This window comes from Pantherophis guttatus, chromosome 4 (assembly GCF_059756535.1).
Source record: "Pantherophis guttatus breed Tessera chromosome 4, ASM5975653v1, whole genome shotgun sequence".
Lineage (NCBI taxonomy): Eukaryota > Metazoa > Chordata > Lepidosauria > Squamata > Colubridae > Pantherophis > Pantherophis guttatus.
Genome location: NC_142066.1, coordinates 128902204 through 128927158, shown reverse-complemented (window position 1 = coordinate 128927158; position 24955 = coordinate 128902204). Strand labels below are relative to the sequence as shown.

The following is a 24955-nucleotide window of genomic DNA, read 5'->3' as shown; positions in this document are numbered from 1 at the left end:
TCGATGGTATCAAAAGCTGCTGAGAGGTCTAATAGGACCAGGATAGAGGAGCAACCCCTGTCCCGGGCCCTCCAGAGATCATCTACCAATGCGACCAATGCCGTTTCCGTGCTGTATCCAGGCCTGAAGCCCGACTGGAACGGATCTAGATAAGCCGATTCATCCAAGTACTGAGGAAGCTGTCGCGCTACCACACACTCAACAACCTTCGCAATGAAGCGAAGGTTGGAGACTGGACGGTAATTAGCCAACACTGCTGGGTCCAGGGAAGGCTTCTTGAGGAGAGGCCTCACCACCGCCTCCTTCAAGGCGGCAGGGAAGACACCCTCTCTCAAGGAAGCATTTATAATCCCCTGGAGCCAGCCTCGTGTAACCTCCCGAGAGGCCAGCACCAGCCAGGAGGGACACGGGTCCAATAAACATGTGGCCACGCTTAGTCTGCCCAGTATCCTGTCCACGTTTTCCGGAGTCACAGAATCAAACTCTTCCCAGATAATATTCTCAAGACTTGCCTCCATCCTCCCTCCCGAATCTACCCAGTCAGAGTCCAAATTTTCCCGAATCTGAGCGATTTTGTCATACAGATATTGTACAAAGTCCTCGGCTCTACCCTCCAAGGGGTCCTCCCGCGCTTCCTGGTGGAGCAGGGAGCGGGTCACCCTAAACAGGGTGGCCGGGCGATTATCTGATGACGCAATAAGAGCGGAAAAATAGTTACACTTTGCCGCTTTTATTGCCACCAGGTAGGTCTTAATATGAGACCTTACCAGTGTTCGGTCAGATTCAGAACGGCTGGCCCTCCAACTGCTCTCCAGGCGTCTTTTCCGGCGTTTCATCTCCCTCAGCTCCTCGGTGAACCAGGGAGCCAGGTGAGATCGACGCCGGGTCAGAGGCCGCAAAGGCACGACCCGGTCCAAAGCTCCAGCGGCCGCCCTATCCCAGACAGCCACTAGGTCTTCAGTCGAGCCATGTGCCAGAGCCTCAGGAAATGGCCCAAGCTCTGTCTGGAACCTATCCGGGTCCATCAGGCGCCTGGGGCGGAACCACCTCATCGGTTCCGCCTCCCTGCGGCGGGGTGTGGCGGTTCGAAGGTCAAAGCGAAGGAGGGAGTGATCTGACCATGACAAGGGCTTGATCGCTATATCCCCTATCTCGAGACCACTCAGCCACTGACCAGAGACAAAAACCAGGTCCAGCGTGTTTCCCCCCGTGTGAGTAAGGCCATGAACTAATTGGGTCAGGTCCATGGCCGTCATGGAAGCCATGAACTCCTGAGCCACCTCAGACGCCTCACCGACGGATGGCAGGTTGAAGTCTCCCATGACCATAAGTCTAGGGGTATCAATCGCCACTGCGGCTATAACGTTGAGTAGTTCAGGCAAGGCCGCTGCCACGTGGCAGGGAGCCAGGTACGTAACCAGCAGGCCCATCTGCACCCCATGACCCCACTTCACAAGGAGGGACTCACATCCGGCCGTCTGAGGAACAGTGACCTCCCTCGGACTAAGACCCTCTTTAATGATAACTGCCACCCCCCCGCCCCTTCCCTGTGACCTTGGCTGATGAAATGCCCGGAAACCGGGTGGGCACATCTCTATGAGAGGGACTCCCCCCTCCGGGCCCAACCAGGTCTCCGTAATACCCACCAGGTCCGCTCCCCCCTCCTGAACAAGATCACAAATGAGGGGGGCTTTATTTACCACGGACCTGGCATTGCATAGCATCAGCCGAAGGCCCAGGGCCTGAGGGTCTGTGCCACCTGTGGAACAAGAAGAGCATTGGGGGCCGGAGCGTGCCACCGCTTGAAGACAGCGAGCGCGCACTCCCGCAACTTGATGTGGCCCCCTACTCCTGCCATATCTGCCCCTCCCACCTACAGTACTGATGTAATGTCTATCAACAGCACAAGCTCTAACCCTCTCCTTGGCCCCAGATTCTGCATCTCCTCCGCCGTGCTCTTCAGATGGACTAGACCCCGTCCCTCGCAGGTTAATCCCTGAACCCATACAACCCACCCCCCTCCCGGGAGGCTCCCCAGCCTCATTATTTACATTGGAAACCACCCTCCTCCCAGATCCCTTTAAAATAGAATTTGAAAAACTATCTAAAAAACCCCAAAGCTTCTGGTTCTTAGCATACCACCTCTCGGGGTTCCAAAACCCATCCTTGAGGGCGGCCCTCGATAACTGGGAGGGCCAAACTTGCAAGAGGGGGGAATCTCGCAGTGCTAGGAGTTCTGTTATTGAATACATCAGAGGTGAGATAGAATTGGAGGCGATGAAAGGCCATTTTCTTCTTAAGGTGTTAAAGATGGTTTAAAACAGATGGTTAAGACAAAAAGGGTAAAGTAGATAATTGTACAAGGAAGCTAATATAATAGAACATCGGAATACCATCTCCCTCTTACAGTGATGGGAAAGTCTTGTGATTAAAATAAGTTAGTCATAAAAAAGGGGGATGAGAGTCACAATGACCGCCCTCTCACGGCGACCAGTCCAGAGTTACAGAAACAAAGGCGAAGATGGTCCGTCCCATCCACTTGTATAAATATTACAAATAAATTGTTCAAGACTCTCAATGTCTATGCTTCCTCCCTTTCTGATACCAGCAAAAATCCGAAGATAAGGTCGAAAAAAGCAAAAGTGAAGCATCCAGGTGGAAGAGATGAAATCAAATAATCAGGATAATTAGGATAGTCAAGGAGGAAAAGATATTTTAAAAAGGCTATAAGTTGATCGAAACAGCTGCAAGTTTTTTTGTTTTTTTTTTCGCTGAATGGCCAAACTAGGCCTAAGTCTAGTAAGGGGGGGGGGGAAGCAGACAGGGGAAGATCAAAAAATGTCTTCAGTTCTCAGCCCCCACCACTACCATGCTCTTTCAGATAGGGCCATTCAGGTGATTAAGTTGAATTCAGGTGATTAAGTGAATGTCCAGGCCCCCTCCCCATTACATCGAGGGGGGGTAACTGCTTGCAGCAAAGCCCTCTCCATTGTCTAGAGAGGGTATCCTCATAGCCTAGCCTCCCGGTGTTGCTGCTGCTGCTGCTGTCAACATCGTAGTTGCAAGTGTCATTTTAGTCGGCTCCGCCTCCGTATCCATGGCTGCCGCCCCGTGTCGCCGCCCTCAGCGCCCAGTACGCTGCAAATTAAGTTTACAGCAGCCCAGGGACCGCCGCCGGCGCTGCCTGCGCCGCCACCGCCACAGCAACATCGCTGACCGTTGCTTCAACCGCTCCAGCCCCGCAGCCGTTTGATTTATGACAGTCAGCTGGGCCTCGGTTTCAATGTTCGCCGCCGTTTACCGCCCGCCGCACCATCCCTAACTATCTCCGGCCGGGTGTTCTTCCGGCTCCATCTACGGCTCAATCGAGCCGGCTATGCTTCAGCTTGCTGGGCGGGGGTTGTAAGATGGTCAGCTGCCCCCCCAACACCCTCGAAAATGCCGGACATCGCCCCTTCGTCCTTGGCATTCAATAAAGAGTCGCCATATTGGTCTGCTACCTGGAAGGAACTCCTTATATTGGTGCACTGCAGTGCCAAATAATTTTTTTTACATCTTGCTGTCTTTTGGTCTTTTGCTTCTAAAATCCTCAGTGATCTGCAGGTCAGAGGTTTATAGAAGGGAGCTTTTAAACAATATTAACCTTGTCTGGTTTTATTTTGTTTCCTAGTCAGGTTAGATTTTATTCAGGTTGCAAACTGATATAATATATAATAATGTATTGGGCAAAAATACCAAAAATGCTCTTGAAATAATAAAATATTAAAGAACTGTTGATTTCCAGAGAGGATCCATGGATTACCAATCCGAAAACTAGATTTCATAAACCTTACCAATTTATGGTTGCTTAACTATATCTTACTAAGGAAACCTTAAATTCATGTAATTTGTTTTTTTTTTATTGAAAAAGTTTTTCAAATACAAATTTTCCCCCCTTCCCCCCCCCTCCCTAACCCCCCTCCCCCTCCCCTCCCTCCATGGCTTCTTCAAAATAATATCATTAATATCAAATTGAATAATACTTTACCAACCTTTTACACCACCCCCACATGCTAACCATTTCTTTCTAACATTGTTATTATATCCCCTTATACTAAACATTTCACAGCAACCTTTTTATTATAAAAATTTATAATAATTCCTAATTTAACATTTATTCAACTCTTAATCTACCCTTATCCTCCACTCCCAAACATATATCTCTTAATTCAGATATTTTATATATATTCATATCTAAACATAACCTCCCTTTTACTAAGCTAAACAATCAGTAACCTAACCTATCTCCACCCCTTTTCCTACAGGTCTACCCTTCACAATATTTTAATATCTTTGTTCTTCTGCCCACACCACTAAAAGATATTTCCATATATAGACAAAATCCTCAAATAACTTTAAATTTGTAATCCATATGATATCTTCTGTAATGTCTTTCAACTAGATTGTTAATTCCATCGCCCATGTAAAGGTAACATCAAGTTCTGATTCCAACAGTATGTTCAGTATCTTCAATTACCATCTGCCCCCATCAATAATAAATGTTTTCGTGTATAAAAAACCACCCGAGTGACTTTATATTTATATTCCATATAGTATCTTCTGTAGTGTCTTTCATCTAGATTATTAATTCCAACCACCATGTTAGGGTAACAACCAGATCTTCTGCATGCCCCAGTCCCATAATTCTCGTGCCTTATAGCTCAACATATACATAATCCATTTTTCAAAGAGTCCAAAATAGAAAGATCCAATCCACTCAGTTAGAGGCCATCTTCCACATCCCAAAAACACAGCACTGCAGAGATCTGTTATTCTTCTCAAAATAGTATTAGTCAATAATATGCCGCAGCTATATTTTCATATTAATCGTCTCTTAAGTAACTGGCAATAGACTGTTGTTTAGTCTAAAATTTTTTAGCTTTGTAGAACCTGCTTCTTCTTTTCTTAACTTTTTGTGGCTTAGATCTCCATTCTGGTTGCCTTTCTAGGACTTGTATATCAGCTGGTTGATTTCCATGCTGGTCTGTAACTTGATAAGACATCACATTAAAATCCAAAGCTGCCTCTTGTATTTATAGGTAATCCAGTTATAACCTCTGAAGGAGAATCCAAAAGCGGCTCATCCGAAAGGGCCTCTGTGACTTGTTATTTTTCCTTTACCTCCATCTCCATCTGCTTAGCCTGGGTTTCAATCTCTTGTTCATTTTGCGTTTCTTTATTCCCCTGCTGTCCTCACACTGATGACATACATGGAGATGTTGAATCCTTTTTAAGAACCTTGTAGTAAAATTCTTCCGCTTTTCCAACAGTATTTAATTGATATCTTTCTCCTTGGTATCTCAATATTATACCAACTGGAGCATCCCACCTAAATGGGATGTTTTGTTTCTTTAGCTCAGTCACCAAAAATCCGAATTCCTTTCTATCTTTTAACATCTTAGATGGCAGCTCTTTATATATCCAAATCTTCCTTCCATGCATTTCAAGAGTGGAGTTAAAAGACTTTTGCACAATATCGTTTCTTATTCCTTTATCAGTAAAGTAAATCACCACATCTCTAGGCAACTGCCTTTGCTTTGCCACCCAAGAATTTGCTCTATAGGCCTTATCAATCTTACAGGATACCTCTTCAGGACTAACCTTTAAAATCAAAGCCAGAACTTCAGCAGACATCTTTCTCAAATCTTCTCTTTTATCTTCCTGTATTCCCCTAATTCTAACCGCAAATTTCATGAACCTGTATTGCATCATTGTAATTTCTTTTTCAATCCTTTGTTTTATATTATCTGCATTATAAGTCTCATAGTTAGCTTGCTTTTTAGACTTTACTTCTAAGCTCATGTCTGGAATATTTATCAAGTCATTTTCAATTCTTTGTATTTTATTGTCCAAGTTATAAATCTTATGATCAACTTCCTTCATTTTAGACTCTAATTCTAAATTAATATCTTTGTCCATCTTTTTAACTATTTCTGAAAAAGTTTTCAAAGCTGTTACAAACTGTTGTTTCAAATTGGCATATTTTTGTTGTACCAACTCTTTAATTTCCTGCCTAAATTTTTCAAGATTCTGGTTCACAATATCATCATGTCTTGCTATCTCCTCCAAAACAAATTCTTTAAAACCATTCTTCTGATTCTGCAAGTTCAAAACTTGTTCATATGGTTTGTAAATGGGGGAGGGCCCCCCCCCACTGCTTGTTTGTCTGGCTTTGTCATTTTTAATGCCATCCTGCCACACAGACAAACTCTTTTTAAAAAAAAAAAAAAAGACTTCTCTCCAAACAGTATCAATATCAAGTCTCCAAGAAGGAAGAAACATAAAGTAAAAAATTTTCTTTTCAATTCTAGCCAGCGCTATTATTTCTGCTACTTTGTAACTTGTTAAGCTATTCAGGTGGAAGGACTTTCGCTTTCAGCTTTCTCCTTCTCAAGCCTCAGTCAGTCGCCATTTTAAACTTTTTTCCCCTCTTTTCTTCGCTTTTTAAAATCTCTTATAAAATTGTTAGAAATACTTGCGATTTAGGGTCCAAAATCCGGATTTCATCCTATTTGTTTAAACAATCTGTTAGTTTTCAGTAAATGGTTTGGTCCCGTTGCCTAGCTCTGCAAAGAGCAGAGTTCTCCCGAAGCCCGGAGCAGCGGCGAGGAAAATAGGGAGCCTCATCCTGCTTCGTCCCCAAGAGTAAAAAAAGAACTCTGGGGACTTCGCAGAGGGCTCTACCTGCCCTTGCCTGCTCTATCTCGCATTTCCTTAAGGAAATGGAGTTTTTTGAGCCGCCTTTCAGCTGTAAAGGGCGACAGGCTGGCGGTCTCAAAGGACCGTCCGATGGCGATGGAAGCCAAACCGGAAGCCTTTGAAATTCATGTAATTTGTTGAATCATTAATAGTTTATTATCTCAGTGTCTAAATTCAACAGCATTCTAAGTCAAAATCATTGAAACACAATGATGCTTGATCATGTCTAAAACCAAAGAATTCCCAAAGAATTGTTAACAGGACTCGGGTTTTAACTGGGAAACCTTTTCAGGTTAATTAGATATAGAACTGAACATATAATGATAACAACATAGGAACGAAATGCCCTTTCTGATATCTATGATCAGTTATAATTTATTCCCCTAAAATAGAAAGAAGCAATTTTAAAGATGGAAGAGTTAAGCAAACTCTCATAATTAAAATTAGCTAGTTTCTGATTTCCAACCTTAAAGAAGCATCTTAGTCATCTTTAAACAATTATATAACAGAGCCATTTCTATTTATAAATGATGTATGTGGGTCATTTCCAACCACACTGACTGCATGAAGTATCACCGCAGATAGGATGTATCACTGTATCTCAGAAATACGCATCTATACCACACACACAAGACTGATATGCAAATCTCTAATACGTAGTTCTGTGCAATCTTTGCTTAAAATTCTGGAAACCTGCTGCCTAGTGATGATAAACAAAATGGAATTATAGAAGTTAGAAAGCTATAGTCATTCAAATATTAGTGAATGGCAGTTCCTAGCTTCCTTCACCACAGATTTTACAGACTAAGGAGCTTATTGCAGGAGGATCATAGATTGCCTAATGTTGAGCTAAACATCAAGTCTAACTATGTAATAAGGAAATTAAGCTACACATACCCATGTGTTGTCTTCTCTGGCCTGTTTTCTTTATGCATGATATGTTTCTGTCCAGCTTAGTTGTCTATTTCTGGACTTGATTTAAAGTGTAAGTTATGAATTTTGAACTCCCAAATCAAATATATGCCCTAACATTTGGCCATATAGTGAAATGAGGTCTCACCCAAAACTAGTTAAGTTGCCTACACTTCTCTTAATTATTTATAATGGGGTATTCTGGAGGCCTATTTGCTTCTGCATGACTTCTCTCACTTCCTGAGATAATTAAAGTCTGGCAATGACAGGAAACAGTGCTCTCTCTTGACACAGTTGTCCATCGTTTTATGCTCTTCCTAGACAGATTTGGCATTCCTCTTTGCTTCTTTCAGTTCATTTCACATTCCGTTTTTGGCAACATTTGGTTGTCACTTCCTATCTGGTTTTCTTGTCTGAGTCAGTCTTGAGGTTTTGATTCTATTGTTCATTTTGGTTGTAAGTGCTCTGCTAATGTCTTGAGCAACCGACTTTGACTGTTATCAGATGGGAAAATGGAATATTCATGAAGATAGTAATTAACCTCAGGCACTCAGAAATAGGTTAAATGCTGGAAATCAGTACTTTCAAGAGAAAAATCTGAGATTTAAGCCCCTGGCAAGCCTTCAAGATGATCCTGTTCATTTAATAACCTCAGTTGTTTTTTCCTGCTGAGGATTGTGTTCTCAAGCTCTTTCTCTAATGAGACTGTAATGGTATCCTCCCTAGTGGAATACTGTTTGTCACTTGGGGAACTTGTCGCATTTAAAGAGGATGGCACAAAAGAGTAATGAGTGCCACAAGCAAGCTATGTGTATTTTTGTCTTTCTCCTAAGTAATCCAGGATGTTCTGGTATAAGTGGCCCCATGAGATTCACAACTTTCGGCTCTGGTGCAGATTCAGAAACTCTAATGCTGCTGACGTCATTAACGAAACCCCTTGTATTCAGTGAAAGTTCATGAAGATTTATAGTCCTGATAGGCTGCAGTTCTGTTTCTGATTCTCAGAGCTACTAGGATCCAAGGTTTTTGGAATTTCTTTAATGCTACTTTTATTGGGTTCATATGTTTTTAGTGGCAATACAGTAATATTGATGGACAGTATATTTAGGATAGTTCCTTTAAAAAAGTCACGTAACAATAAATAATTGGAATCGGGATGATTTTTTTGTTCCAAAGGATCTCTATATGATAATTATTATTTAAATCTGTTATGTATCAGAATATTTTTTGTGCTTTTTATTGACATCTGTTCTCAAAATTTGAAAGAGTTTAAAGAAAATATTCAAATATTTAGGACTATCAGAAACCAATGAACGAAGTAGGCAGTGTTCTGCCTGTTGGGCCACATTTAAGGTGACCCAAATTTCTGTGGCCGTATTTTCTTAAGAAAGATAAAGGATAAACTTGAAAAAGAGGCAAATCTGAAAGAGATTCATATGGATTAAAAAATGTTTATGTTTATAACTTTGCCTTACAAAGGAAAACTCAAGAGCAAAACCCAAGAAAAACTGCATATTCTAATAAAAATATATCAAATCAAACAGTGTATGTAAATTTATTTCCCTATTTTTCATAGGACTGTGAAAGACAGAGCATTTAGTGATATCATTTGTGTGAGAAAAGTAAATAAAGGACATAAGAAGTGATCCTTAGGCTACTATAACCCTGTGATAAATAAAAAGTGTAACCCCTAAGTTGCACAAAATTTGTCTTGGAGTAGAGAAATCAGACCTAGCCTGAAACATTTGATTGCTCAAAAGGCATAATATCTGGAGTCATAATATGCTCAGATATTCTGCTATTCTGAAGAGAAGAATAGCAAACTATACTGAAAATGGATTGGAGTTTTGAAAACAGGAATTAGTTAGACATGTTTCAGCACACAGTTATGGACATCAATACTAAATCTACTCCTAGAGATGTATATTTATTAACAATGTTAAGCTTCAGATTATATTTGTACCTCCAAGGGAGATTTTTGAACAGCAAAAACTCTTAACAAAATATAAGCATGGATTTGTTCAGAGTGAAATGTTTTTAAAAGACTTGAAAAAAAATGTAATATGACAAGGAAAATATCATTTAAGCGACTCTTGACTAAAAAATTCCCTAGAAGGATTTGCTACTGTTGAAAATAAATTTCCTTCACATTTATGAAAGGAGCCAAATAAGAGTTTCTAACAAATCCCTTTGGATCTGGACATGCTAATACATGTAGGGATAATCCATCAGGTAAACCAATGCAAAGCAGACCTGCCCCAATTATTATTTAGTAACTGTGTGTAGGTGTGTACCTTGAAGTCTTCCAAAGATTACAGTAATGAGAAAAAAGACCATTCTTTAAGTACATGGAAAATAATTATAGTAATTTTATTAACATTTAAATAAATTTTATCTTTTGTCTTGACCACATAAGGAGTTTGTCCTGGCTGTAAAGCATTGACATCTTGTGAGATGTAAAAAATACGATTTTTTTTGCAGCTGTACCTACCCCATGGAACTGCATCCTCACTGAAAATTTGCAGTAGATTGCAATGATCCGTTCCTTGGTAGCTTATTCCTGATAGTCTTGTATTGATTACAATCTCCGGTGCGTAGCTATGTATCACAGTTGTTCTCTATTTCATTATTGTATGGAGTTATAATCAGTGGTGGGATTCAAATAATTTAACAACTGGTTCTCTGCCTTAATGATTTCTTCCAACAACCAGTTCACCAAACTGTTCAGAAAGCTAACAACTGGTTCTCCCGAAGTGGTGCGAACTGGCTGAATCCCACCACTGATTATAACACTAAAATATAAGACTTTAAAACTTACTTTGGTAATTGAAGCAATGTACAATTTGATAAAAATAACCAATTATTTTTAGCACGACCACAAGCCATCACATAATGGCCAGATGTATCTTTTGTTTTTTGCCATAAAGAATCAAGTCCTAATGCCAGTTCAATGTGCTATCTTAATGCAAAGTAAAAGGCTACTGAAACAGTCAGAATTGTCAGGACTTCCCCAATTTAAATTACATAATTACCCTTGAATCTTGATTACTATAATGCTGGCTGCAGGAATTCTGGGAGTTGAAGTTCCTACAGCTTAAAATTACAGAGGTTGAAAAACACTTATAATGGAAGCTTTTATCAATCTTTGAGGAAAACTAGACAAATACTTTATGAAATAGAATTCAAAATGATATGTAGCTATTGGATACCTAGATTCTAAAAAAAACCCATGAATAATTTGCTCTCATAACAAATCTTTGCTTCAGACCCTTTTGGAAGTGTAAAAAAAAAGTTATGAATTTACCTCCAGGCTTTTCTTCCCAAAAAAAATACAAAACATCCCATTAAGTGCCAGACTCAATATGTCATCTATCACATACACATTATTCAAATTGTATTTGTCCCTTCTTCCATAATTTCCACACTGGGCTATTCACAGAATTATTGCCCACATTTTATTCAGAAGTATAAACAAGGCATAGGTAATTCTTGACTTATGAGAATAAGAATTATTCCATAACTGGAACCAGAATTTCATTCACTAAGCGATGTGGTCATAAAATGAGACATGATATGCCCATATCGCTTAGTGACTGCAACTAAGCTGCAACATTGCTGTTGTTAGGTAAATTTTCCTTGTCGTTAGCCAAAGTCTCACCCTTATTCAAGCCATTTCAGGCTTGGTGCTTCCAGCCCAGAGCCTCAGTCCCTCAGATAAGGGACTGTCTCCAACTGCCTATCTCTCCCTCTCTCCCCCCCTCCACCCCCCACATTCCTGCTTTGCAGGGCATTGAGCAACCTCAGAATCCTAGGCTGCTTGCCATGCCTTTAGAAGCTGCAGCTGCACCCCCAGTCCAGCTTCCCTCACTACTCTGCACTTTAAGATCAGTTTCACCCTGCTCTCTGCTACCCCGTATCATCTTTGCCATCTTCCTGCTCTTGTTGCTAATGAGGCGTGTCTGGCCTGACTTCTGAGCCCTGCTAGGGCTGGCTTTGTATTGTGAAAAAATTGAAAAAAAACGGGGAAAAAAAGCTGAAAGTAGCTCCTGAGGCACAGTATGCCAAAACACCTGTTTGCAAAGAGCTCATAGGCAGGCCTGGGCTGAATTTGAGCTGTTTTGGCTCCCCCTACCTTTTCCACAGTGCAAAGCCATCCTCTGAAATCCTTGGATTCCTAAACTAGCCTATCCCAGCAACTAGAGAAGGCACATCTTATCAGCAAGCAGGAGCTAGAAAATGGCAAAGGTCAGCCAGGCTGGAAGAGGGCCAAAGGCCATAAATGAGATGGGAGATAGGCAGGTAGAAGAGTTGAAATGCCCCTGTGGTTGTAAGTGTGGGAAAGCTGCTAAATGCCTGAATTCCACTTGCCTGCTCCTTCTACTGTACCTGTTCAGAGTTCTTAACTCATTGCTGGCAGTGTTGATTATGCCTTAATCAGAAGGTGCAAAATGTCCTATACATACAGCACCAAAGGTTGCATTCTGAGGTTTCTTTGACCACCCCACTTTTTGTGTCTGTGGTACAATCAGCATGCAGCAACTGGTTTCTGCTTGCAGAATGCTCTTTCTAGAATAACCAAACTGCATTGTCACTCCAGTGCATTTGATGTGCACACTTACTGGTAGTTGCAAAGACTTCCCTTTTGACTTGTTGTAAAAACGAAGTGGGGGATCTGACGAGATTTATTTTGCATTGGAGTTGTTCATGAACAGTGGCCAGTAATTAAATATCTGAAGTTCATTCTATCATGTTCATTATGTGTGATAAAGCATACATTGCCAAATGTCATATATTGGAAGCCTTCAATACTTGCTGGTACAACATTTGTTAGTTTGACAAATAGTCTTACTGAATTACCTACTCTTGTCTGATAAAGAACACTGTGATCCTCCATGTGTTTTTCTATGGTAGTTTTGGAGCTGTGTTCTGTCCCTGTAAAACATTTTATGGCAAGTGATGAAGTGACTTCTTTTCCTTCATCCTTTCAGTTAATTCTGTGTGTTCTTTTCCGCCCACCCATTCCTTTGTCCTGTGCGGCTGATTAAACCTGGCTAGGACCCTGCAGTGGGACACAGACCCTTCAGTGCTCCAGCTTCAGTCTGACTCTGAACTTGGGTATATGTCCACTCTTGTTGTTTTTTGTTATAGTATGACATCATTGCATGAACTGACTTCCTAAGTAGGTTTTTTTTTCCTGTATTATTCTCTTCTCTATCCTGATTGTTGTGGTTGTTATTATTATTAATAATTTTATTTAATTCTACTTAACTTTCCACATCGTTTGTTCAGTTCTGAAAATTTGGGAGGGGCCATATTATGCCAAGAAAATTTTAACAAGACTCTCTGAAAGAGTCACTACTGAGCCATCCCAAATTTATTCAGATGTGGAGTTGTGTTGTCTACTTTCACAGAACTCTTGGTCGTTGTAGACTTCTTTTCACTTTCTGTTTCACTGGAGATGGAATGTTGAAGCAGCATGTTCGTGGAAACTATAACATGCATGTGGATATAGTCTAACACCATGTATTTCTCTTAACATAATCAGCATGCCAAATACTTTCCCTACTATGCTTTTGTGTTCATTGCTAGCAATATTCTTTTAATATAGTACCTCAATGTCTTTCTCTTTTCTTCTTATACAACCGTATTTGTGTGATAATTTTGAAAGTTACAGCCAATAAATAATGAAAGTAGTTACTCTTATCTACTTCTTTAATGTAAAATATTAATGTAATACTTCTGCCCTGATAGTTTTTAACTTAAAAAGTTAAAATATTGTAGAGCAAGTCATCAGATCTTAGCATTATCCACAAGAAAATCTTTGGATACTATTTCAGCCACATAAGTATTTGTAGGAAAGACAAAATAAAATGTATAGCTGCAATTCAGAACTTTTTTTTGAAAATATTTATATTTTGTCTAGCAAAACAAAAAGCGGAAGGAAGAAGGTTAATGATAGGCAAATGGGACAATTTGGTACAATGTTTGGATTCTATAGATATTTTGTGATTCCCACCATCCTAGCCATAGATATCTGCTACAAATTGTAGTGACAGAACATATTGTGCAGTTGCATAAGTCACAGGGTTTGTGTGATGTTTTAATTCTTATTTCATCACTTGCCTCATCCCCTAGTTGCTTATGCTTATCCCTGCCATTTTATGAGAATATTTATGACATGTTCCATAGCTTTGCCTGCTCTAACATAGATACAGTAAATATGTATTATTTCTGGAGTAAGGCTAGGATAAATGAAATGTAAGTTTAGAAGGAACTCCATTTAATATGCAAGAATTTATTTTTGAATGTAATGTTAGCCTATAAGAATGATTATGACAAGGTACCCTGACCTGAAGAACACTATAGTGATTTTAGCATACTCTTAAAAATATAAGTACTGGTTTATTTGCATTCTAAGAAAGAAATCTAGGAGTAATGAAGAATTCATATTGTACATTATAATAAATAATGTGTTTGATCTTTTAGAGCAGTAGTAGTCAACCTGTGATGACTACATGTTACTCCCAGTGCTCCTCACCAGTAGTCTGGTATCCTGGTATCCTGGGAATTACAGTTTAGCAACATATTAATGTCACAGGATTCTAATTCCTCTTACAAAACTTTATGATGGTGTTTTATACAAACTACTAGATAAAAAGGTCATATAAAGAATTGGAGAAACAAAAAATATGCTTTTCTTTTAAAGGCTGAATTGTTACAGGTCAGTATCCGTGGAAATCTTTGCTAGGTGCAACATTCCAAAGAAACTTGGAATGGAAATCTTATTTCCCTGGTTTGCATGAAAATTTTGCCCTCTAAACTAAGAGAGAAATCAAGGGACTCAAGGGAAAAGAAATCTAATCCTGGGGCAGCTGACACCCATAGGGTTTGGGAAAGCTTGTTTCAGTCCTCAATACTGTGTGTGTTTGTTCTAGCCGCCGTTTACACAAGCTTGGAATCTCCAAGATCACCCAGGTGGACTTCTTGCCTCGGGAAGTGGTATCCTATTCCAAAGAGACTCAGACACCATTGGATACTCATCGCTCTGAAGGTAACTTTAATTTCTTATACTTTCAAGAGGAATTTTGTTTCAGTATTTTTTAAAAGATATTACAATAATTGATACTTTGATCATAATATATGTTCTTTATTAGGAATCACAAATCAACTTTTGCTGGCTTGTTTTAGAAGCAGTCTTTCTCACAGTTATTTGATTAATGTTGCTTGCTGGCTTGTGTCTGATAGAACCAAGTTTTAATTAATTAACTTTCACGCTCAGCTAGGCAACTTTTCCCTCTTTAGTTTTTTTTTCGGGGGAGGGGGTTGTATGATAAACCACATCATCCCTGACCATCATCTGCTTCTCTTTTAAGCCTTTAAATTAGTTGAGCCCCAAGTAACTAAACAGCAGCTAAAGTTAGATTCTTCCTCCCTGATCATCTCCTTGTGATGGGAGGACTGTGACTTAAACAACAGGACCTTTTTGGTCCAGACATTTCATCAGTATAGTCAATTAGCTGTAGTAGTGTTGTAGTGTTGTTACTTTAGAAGACCTTCTGTTGGAAAAAAATCCTTTTCTCATTATACTGAGTTCCTTCTGCTCTACATTCCCTTTTATCTGTGCATATTTTAACATGTTCTGCTTCTGCTGAGTTTTGGAATTTAGGAGGGGGAGGAGTGTTTTGATGTTGATTATATCTGATGGTTGAACACACTTTGTGAATCTGATTTTATTGCCAAGCTGGTCTTTAGTGAAGAACAAATGAGATATAACCTTTAAAATAAATTCAGTTTCTGGGACATTTGCCTGCGTGCACTAGATTTATTTTCTATTATGTCCATGACCCCTTTGGCATTCCTTCATTTAGATTATGAAAAAGCAGTCATTGTCTTCAGATTTAATGGAAGTTCATTTCAGGAGGTGTCAGGGCTCATCATTGAAAATGCCAACTTGGAGAAAGGTGATCTAAATATTTACTGCCTAAACTGGTGCCTGGAACAGGTTCCAAAATGTTCAAAAACATTGTTTCTTTCTCAAAAGTGGATATTGATTAAATGAATGTGCCATTAGCCATCTATGATAATTTGAATCTAACATAAAGCTATTATTAAATGTAATTAAAAATTCTACTATGGAATTTAACACATGCTTGTCAAAATCAGAAGCCTGGAAGCAACTTTTCTAATAAATTTTCTTTAAAGACATTCATTCTACAGACTAACATAGCTCTCTTTGTACAATGTCTGCAAGATTTTTAAAGGTGAAAATCAAGTTATTTTGCAAGAGAAATATGATTTATCAATGGCAAAGGCTTACTCTTCTACTGTATTTCAAACATTGAGATTTTCAAAGGGAATTTTATTATATACTTCAGAAATTTACAAAGGGTACCCTCTAGTGGTTCAATTAATACTGACATGGGGGAAAAATAAAGGAAAAACAGCTTGCAAATTGGTGGCTGTAATACATATGAACATAGAACTGATTTATCTCTCTGAAAGGAGCTAAAAAATATATGGGTGAGATTCTAGAATTTTCTTCTTACCATATTGATTATTATACATTTACTTCTGCTTTGTTCCCAGAACAAAAGTAAGTTTTCTTCAATAAAAAATGATAGGGAGGAAGTTGCAGATTCTGAAAGTGCAATGTTACTAAAAGTGGATCATTGTTTCAGGGGATTTCTTTGGTGACATTTAAGTTAATAGAGTACTTAAATCAACAGCACACTAAAGTTGATTTGGGAATACTGCATCCAGTTTGGGTCATCGTGATAAAAAATGGTGTCGAGACTCTAGAAAGAGTGCAGACAACAGTAAGAGACATAATTAGGGGACTGGAGGCTAACCAGTATGAAGAACGTTTGCGGGAACTGGGAATGTATAGTCAAGAGATAACATGGTAGCAATATTTGAGGGGCTGTCATTTTTCATAATAAAAATTATGCTGGGGGATGCTTCTTTATAGTGATTAGTTTTCCATTTAATGAATATATAAACAAATGCAACAGTAGTTCAAGGTTATATGGTGACCCTACGCCACATTGACTAACGGTGCCACTTCTCAACAATGCAAATATTTTCATTTTTAGAATGATTTGAAAAAACAATGGTACTGGCACCCCTAAAGTTTGGTGCCCTAAATCAGCGCCTGCTTGGTCATCACTCAAAGCTGGTCCTAAACAGATGGATTAGGAAGCCTAGGAGGTGTCAAGATCCTGCAAGCATGTTAGGAATCACAGGCAGCATCTATAATAGCTCAGTAATAACAATTCTCTTGCACGTGAGACAAAGAAGAATTCCCTCCAACCTTTGCTAGTTAACAACAAAGGCCTTTTGAAGGACTGCTGTGGGAAACAGAGCCAATTCTCCAGTCTAGGAACATAATTAATCACCCTTGCCTAGCACATAAGTGGCAAGGAACAGAATTCCTTGGCCAATTGAATTTTGTAAAGAAAGCAAAGAAGAGCTACCTCTGTTGTGAAAAAGAATTCTGAAATTTCCATTTGCTTATGACACTCCAAGGGAATTCTCTGTATAATAGGACCATTGGTTTAGGGTTCTGTCATGTGAACAGTGTAATGCAGAGTTACCCAACCTTTTGGGCGCCAGGCACCAGTTTCATGGAAGACCATTTTTCTTCCATGAAACTGGATGGGGGGTGGTTTCAGTTTCGCTATCGAGCAATAAATGTCCTGAGTGTTGGGGACCCCTGATCTAATGTATGCCCTCTGTAGTCTGTGATGGCAGGTAATATAAATTGAGTTAATGAACAAATAATAATAATTAGATGATGAATTTAGGACATTAGGTTAATCTTCTTGCTTGTCCACAGTGCTTAAGGGGTGCTTTTGAACCATTCATTCTTTTTAAATTTAGTTTAACTCACAGATTTATAATGGGGAGAAAGTTAGGAAAGGCCCCATAGACAGTGCCTGAATTACTTCTCAATCCAAAAGAGTAAATTCAAAGAGCGTTCTTCTAGTACTTATTTATACCTGGGTGAGAAACTTTGTTTTCAATAGAGAACTGTGATCTGTTTTTTCTTACTCCTTCATGTCTCTTTTATTGCTTCCTGATAGATGGCTTATGATTTATTTTCCTCATTGTTTGTTCGTCAATTTAAATATTCATCAAGGTTCCCGGTTCAATCCATTAAAACAAATGGGCAGTTGACATGCTTGATGAAAACTAGCCCCAGATGACGGATGATGGCTTTGATCTCAGAGTCTTCATGTCTGCTGCAAGTAATTGGCTCTGTGCTTTTCTCTTATCCTTCTGTCCTGACATTTGAAAGCAGCCCTGTGTTGTGCACTTGGAGATGACCCCTGTATATAAATGTAACCCCAGTTAATAAAAAAAAGGAAAAAAAGGAAAAGAAAAATATTTTCAGCAGAGAAAAGTCCTGCATCTCAGCATATCTATCTAGTTAAAGTTCTCTAGTCAAAAAATTTCCTTTCATGATCTCAGTGTGTTAATGCAGGTGTTTCTTTACATGCCACACAGATGTGTAATAGCTGCAAGTAGACCTATTCAACTTTGTAAAAGCGGAACAGTGCCTTTTGCAGGCAATCGTCAATTTACATTGGCAATTAGGGCTGGAATTTCTGGTGCTAAGTAATGTAGTTACAAAGCATGAGATCATGTGACAATTAGTGATGGAAATCCCAGCATTCCCTGTCATCATTGTTAAACGAATTCCACTGTTCTTAGCCAGAATCACCCCAAGCCAGCTATTCTGGGCTTGGTCCCTTCCAGCCTTGTGGCTTAGTTTTTTTTTTCAAGGTAAGGGATTGCAGTCCTTCAGCTACCCACAAAAGCCTATTCCCTTCATCTCTGTCCTTTTGGCTGCCCTGCACCCTGCCTTGTCAGGTGGCAAGTAGCCCTGAAACTACGTAGCTCTGTCTGTGCACACTATGCTTAAGACAGTGGCCCTCAATCTTTTGGGCACCAGGTTTTGTTTTTGTTTTTTTGCTTTAATTTATATGCTGCCCTTCTCCAGAGACTCAGGCCGGCTTACAATGCGTTAAGGAATAGCCTTCATACTTTTGTATATTTATACAAAGTCAGCTTATTGCCCCCACAATCTGGGTCCTCATTTCACCTACCTTTGAAAGGATGGAAGGCTGAGTCAACCTTGAGCCTGGTGAGATTTGAACTTGCAGTAATTGCAAGCAGCAGATGTTAATAACAGTGCTTTAGTCCACTGTACTACAGGCTCCTACAAGTTCTGTGAAGAGAGGTTTTTCCGCACACCCAGAAGGGGCATGGTTTCAGGTGCTGCCTGCATCCCGTGGATGGGGCTTTGCTTGCTTGCATGAACTGGTTTCTGGTATGCTGTGGATCGATGCTGGTCCATGGACTGGGAGTTGGGGAACCCTGGTTTAGGAGCTTCTTGGCACTCTGCAGCTCTGCAACCCCTGAACCAAGTGCAGTGTGAAGCCGCAGTTGCCCTGGGAAGCCCCAGACTGCCCTAGCAGCAGAGTACAAAACTGCAGCCACCCATCAGAGTATGAAAACCACAGATGCCTCAGGAAGCCTCAGCTATCTAAGTAGTATGGTGCAAAGTCACAGATGCCCCAGTCCAGTTCCAGCTGCATTTGCCTTCACTGCCCTGCACTCAAGGCCCCGTGCTCTGCCACCCCAGTTGACCTTCACTGTCTTCTTGTTCCTGCTGCTGCTGCTGAGGTTTTCCCACCCTGACTGTTCTTCCCCAGGTCTCATATGGAAACAACCTCAAGAAGGACCAAGCTGGGCATGCTTGGTTGGCAATGGAAGCAAAAATATGGCAAAGATAAGCTAGGGTGGCAGGGGCTATGGAGTGCAAGTGACCAAAAGGGCAAAGATGGAAAGAAGATAAGTGGGCGGAGGGAGTTAAATATCTCTGTGGTCATAAGTGCGGGAGGACTGCCAAGTACCTGAATTTTGATCACATCATGGGCTCTGCAGTGGCCAGAACTTTGATGATCCATCATAAGTCCTTTGGTTTAGCATTGCTGTAACTTTGAATGGTTGCTAAGTGAATGATCATAAGTTGAGGACTACCTATAGAAAGCTGCTTGATTTAAGAATAATATTTAATCTGCCGTTTTAGTGTGCTCTTATGAAGTGATTTATAAATTTCACTGTGATAGGTTTTGTCTGGCTATTCTTATTTCCATTACTAGTATAAGCCCTTGAAATTAACAAAATAATAGAACAGAATGATAAACAAGTCCAAATTAAATCTGAAGTAAAATACTGATTGTGTCCTAGGTTTTGGGGGAAAGACAGCTTACTGTGGCTGATTATAAACAGGAAGGCTGCCTAGCCAATCTGTTTCTCAAAATGGCTATCTTGAAGTGTACAGAGATCCAAGTAGAACATATTTTCAATTATTGCAGGAAATTAAGGGTCACAATGGTTAATTCCATTGATAGGGCTCATGTGGGGCCTGCTAAGTTCTGAAACTCTGGTGGCTTAATACAGTTGATTTATTATATTAGTACATTAACATAAAGGCTGGATCTAAAATTAAAGTTTTGCTAATTCGCTTTTATTTAAGAAAATAAAAATTTTTAAGTAAAATATCCTTTTGGTAGCCATCACATTAATTTAGTATCATGTGAAAATACTATGAAAACCCCCCAATATAGTATTATATCCAAGGTATAAAAATGGATCTATCTAATCCATTTTAATTTGATTATTCCAGTAGTGGCCTATTATGTTATATATGTCATTTAACACAATCATTTTTGACAGATAAAAGTAGACTGAATGATGGATTCTCCTGTCTTATTCTTCTGTGGTTAAAATTTCCTCGTGAAATCATCCACATGTGGCTGACCTTACATGTCTAAACCTATAATCTTATGCACATTCACTTGGCAGGAAGCCATTTGAACTCAAAAGAATTTATTTCTGAATGAACACATGTAGAATCAGTCTGTAAACTGACTTTTAGAAGTATACCACTTTTAATAGTAATCCTGTGATGTGGCTCCAGATAATTGCTAATAATAGTATACCTCAGTTATTTTCCTCCTCATTAGATCATATAGTTAGGTGTCCTATTATAATTTTAGAGTTTTATGGCTTAATATTAAACCTTGGATATTTTGGTCATTTGACTGGGTGGGCGTGGCTAACTGGTCATGTGATTGGTTGGGTGTGGCCAACTTGACATCATTTCTTTGCCCTAATTAAGTACAAAAAAAGTATAAGTGTTTTAAGTATAAAAAAATATATACCAAAAGATAATTTATTTATGCATTTAATACCGTATGTTTTGGAGTATAAGACGCAGTCCCCCCCAAAAGAGGATGAAAATTTGGGTGCATCTTGTACACCGAATGTAGCCTCGCCCACTCGCCGGCTCCCACCATTTGGCCTCTGTGTCCTAGCAATTTACCTCCTTGCAGCAAACAGTCTGTTTCAGCTTCAGCACAGCCTGATTAGCACAAGCAGCTGATTGTCAGTTGAATCGGCTTCCTGACCCTCAGCTGTTTCAGGCTGCAGGGATTGCCATTGCCTATTGCCGCGAGGGCCTCCATTGTTTGCTGCAGGAGGCAAATTGCTGGGAGGCAGATTTTTTTTCTTGTGCTAATCAGGCTGTGCTGAAAATGAAAATGTAGCTGAAGCAGGCTGTTTGCTGCAAGGAGGCAAATTGCTGGGAGGCAAAGGCAGATTTTTTTTTCTTGTTTTCCTCCCAAAAAAAGGTAGGTGTGTCTTTTAGTCTGGAGTGCCTTATACTCCAAAAAAATATGGTAAATAAGAATAAGAGGTACACAAAACTAGATTTTGTTACAAGAGTTTTACAATATAAATGAAAAATTATAGAAAATTGTACAAAAGTTTTACAATATGAATAAAAGCTATTTATACAAAACTACACAAAACTACACAAAAGTTTTACAATTCATTTGTATTGTAAAATACGAATGAAAAACTATTAAATAATACATGACAAAAAATAAAACTTATGTTAGATATCTCCAAATTTCTGCCTGATTGGCGTCCTCCTCACTTTCCTTCAGTTTTATTCATCTGTGTGATTTACTCGTAACCATTTTTTGACTATAAGAATAGCGTCCCAGTCCTAGAAATAGGCCAATTAAACTAACAGTCATTATGTTTGCTATATTGGAAACAGTCAGGCGATTTCTCTTCTCCCAGCATATAATGTTCATTTTTGAAAAAACTCTTTCTGCTTCTACTGAATTTACAGCAATTGTTCTGTAAAAACTTTTAGCTGGTAGCTTTTTGAATACTGTCAGGAATATTGTCATTGGCTACCTGTTTTTAAATGTTCACAATCCATTAGTCTTTTATTCAAATTTGTTATGATGCTTTCCAAAAGTCTTTCCTGAGGAAATTCAACAAATCGATGATTTTCTACAAAGTATTATTTAAACTTTCCATAATTTAAGAGTATATTGTCTCTGCCTCTTGTTTTTCTAATTCAACTAGCTCAACAAAAATTGTTGGTGACCTAACTGAATCCTCAGCTTTTAAGAAAAGTATAACAATTGATTTGCAAGATATTGTTGAGGCTTCATCAATAATCAAACATATTTTCAGATTGTTTTCAATAATTTTAGTAAATATTTCTTTTTTTAATTTCTTTTGCAATGAAATCTACTATTTTCACTGCAATTTTACCTGAATGTAATCCTATTCCCATTTCTAATCCATTTTTAATTTACAATTCTATCTCACTTCTATGTCAGAAAATGGTTCACATCTTTGTGCCAGACTGTAAACTGTATTAAATACTTTACAAGTAGTAGAGAAATATTTTTCAGTCAACTTATCTATTGCTTTTGTCATAGAATCACATTATTTTAAATTCTCTTTACAAACATTATGAGCTTTTGATGAAAAGTTCTCTCATTTTTTTCCTTAGAGAAGCTTGTTGTATCTCTTTGTTTTTTCCTGATGCCTCAGTCTGAAAATATTTCCATTCTTTTGACAGATGAACACTTTTCTCTTTTATGAAGTCATATTTTGCACAATACTCACAACCTAACTTTTTGTTAAAAACTACCAGTCCATCATATTTTTCTTTAAAATTGTTTTATTGTAGCACTGTCCAGCATTCAGGAAGACTATTTTCAATTTTGGAACGATTTCAATTGATGTGCTGCTTTTTCCAAGTTGGAGTGATTTTGCGTGTGACAGTTTTGCATCATCCAAGGCCAATTCTGATACAACTGGTTCTGATCTTGGTTTCTTACTGAAAAAATCTGTCAAATTCTATTGCCTTTTCATCCTGTTAAGGGCTACTGCAAAAAAAAAAAAAAAAAAAATGTTTCTGTTTGAACTCAATTGTGGTTGTAAGTTGAGGACTAACTGTACATGTGAGACAGCGGCTTTCCAAAATACGGTGGGCACGATCCTAGTTCCCCCATGAGGATTCCCTCATCCGGACCTTTTGACCACCCTTCCGAGCCCCGCTTCCCTGAAGGGGCACCAGGCTGTGCTTACCTGTTCTGCTGCTGGAGCAGTTGGGAGAAGCCCGAGGCGGGCATTTGGGAGCAGGCCAAGATGAGGCTGCAGCAAAGGCAGGCAAGCAGGCTTGTTGAAACTGAAATACCAATTAATTAATCCAACATTTTCATCAATATATTACATTGGCATATTCCCTAGCATATATTTATTTTGTTATAATTTAGATTGAGCATTTTTAATTGTAAAGCTGGCTCTAAATACCTTAAATAATTTTGGATGCATACATTATCACAGGATATCAAATAATTACATGTGACATGCAATGCCTTTCATCAAGATTATTCCATAATTTGAAACATATACTGGTAGAAAGAGCTTTACTCCCAAATTCAGATCCTATTATACTTCCTCTTTCTTTCTTTTCTGACATTCCCAGCCAAGCAGCCTGAAGGGCTAAAGAAGAGAAGAAAGCTCTGCCCTAAACTGCTTATTGTTTTTGCCAAGCAAGTTTTAAGTACTAAAATTCAGATATAGTTTATATGCTATCAAGTTGGTGTCAACTCTTAGAATCCACAGATTCTCTTCATGACAATCTGCCCTTAACCTGATCCTTCAGGTCATTGGCACAGGGTTCAATAATGTACTTAACTAGGGTTCCTTGAATAAGCCACAGCAGCCTAATTCACTATGTTTAATCATATGCCATGGTTTTAAGACACCAATGGATAGTTCACCTGGGAATCAATACATTGATTTTCAGGCTGCAGTTCAGTGTGGTTGTGTTTGCGTGAAAAGAACGGTGAGGCTGACGAAAAGCATGGGTGGGGCAGATTGCAGTGCAGGATGGAGGCAGCAGTGGCAATAGTAAAAAAGCAAGCCGGGTCAAGCCCTGCTGACTTTCCCATCTTGCGAGAATTCCTCAGCTCCACGACAGCCCTGTAGTAGGTGACCGGTTGCGAGAACAGAGAAGCCAGTGGTGGTGCGAGCAATGGTGGAGTCGCCTTCTGCTGCCTGGATGGAATTGAAGGACAGCAGTGTTGAGGGAAAGTCAAGTTCTTCTCCGTGCTCGACCGAGGGGCTGGCCAGGGTTTGCAATCTCCTCCTAAAGAGCGATCCATCACAGCAATAACCCCCACTGTTGTCATTGTCGTTAATGCTGCCATTGCCTTCTTAGCCGCCACCAAAGGGAAGCTGGACTTGGCAGCAGCAACCGGGCATGGAAAGTGGTGGCACCAACTGCAGTAGTAGCAAAAGCAGCTGCGGTGGCAGTAATGAAGAGGACGATGAAGAGGAGAAGCAGGAAGATGATGATGACAAGGAAGAGGGTGGGCGCAGGCCTACAGGGCTGCAGGTGAGGTGATCTGACCAGGATAGGCCACTGCTGCCCGGGCAAGAAATGGGCGCAGGCCTATGGGGTCGGCTGCAGGCCGAGGCGATCAGACCGAGGTAGGCCACAACCTCTCGTATGTGAGGCAGGTGCAGGCCTATGGGGCCGGCTGCACGCCAACACGATCCGACCAGGGTAGGTAAATCACCCTTTCCAGCACCACTTCCCTGAGGGCCACCCAGCTGCGCTTACCTGTTCTGCTGCTGGAGCAGTCAGGAACAGCCCGAGGAGGGCATTCAGGAGCAGGTCAAGACGAGCAGGAGGCCGCTGTGTTGTAGGCCATGGCAAAGGCAGGCAAGCAGGCTGGGCCGCATGGCTACATGGTTGAGACAAGGGAGCTAAAGAGCAGCTGCAACTATGCTGCGGTGTGACTCTAAGGCACCAGCCAAAGCGTGCGAGGCCAATAAGTAGTGCTGGGCGAGGCGAGTCAGCAATTTAACAATTGGTTCGCCTGAACCAGCCCAAGCCAGCTGAATCCCATCACTG

General features: G+C 40.0%; 1 protein-coding gene and 1 long non-coding RNA gene across 12 annotated transcripts in view; one reads left to right on the top strand and one right to left on the bottom strand.

Annotated features, from left to right (window-relative positions):
* The window catches only part of DYNC1I1 (dynein cytoplasmic 1 intermediate chain 1), a 212867-nt gene that overhangs the window by 27678 nt on the left and 160234 nt on the right, over window positions 1-24955 (top strand). For 6 of the 11 annotated variants that reach the window (XM_034402103.3, XM_034402096.3, XM_034402094.3 and 3 more), the window contains exons 5-6: window positions 12706-12765; window positions 14586-14701. In XM_034402103.3, the coding sequence (XP_034257994.1) occupies window positions 12706-12765; window positions 14586-14701 (176 nt within the window). The remainder of the gene's footprint in view (window positions 1-12705; window positions 12766-14585; window positions 14702-24955) is intronic. The other 5 variants (XM_087892761.1, XM_034402098.3, XM_034402101.3 and 2 more) reach the window with 1 other exon arrangement.
* On the bottom strand, window positions 20859-23252 carry LOC148114348 (uncharacterized). Its single transcript, XR_015734052.1, has 2 exons — window positions 23119-23252; window positions 20859-22916 (listed from the first exon to the last, which is right to left on the bottom strand). It is a non-coding gene; the product is annotated as an uncharacterized LOC148114348 (long non-coding RNA).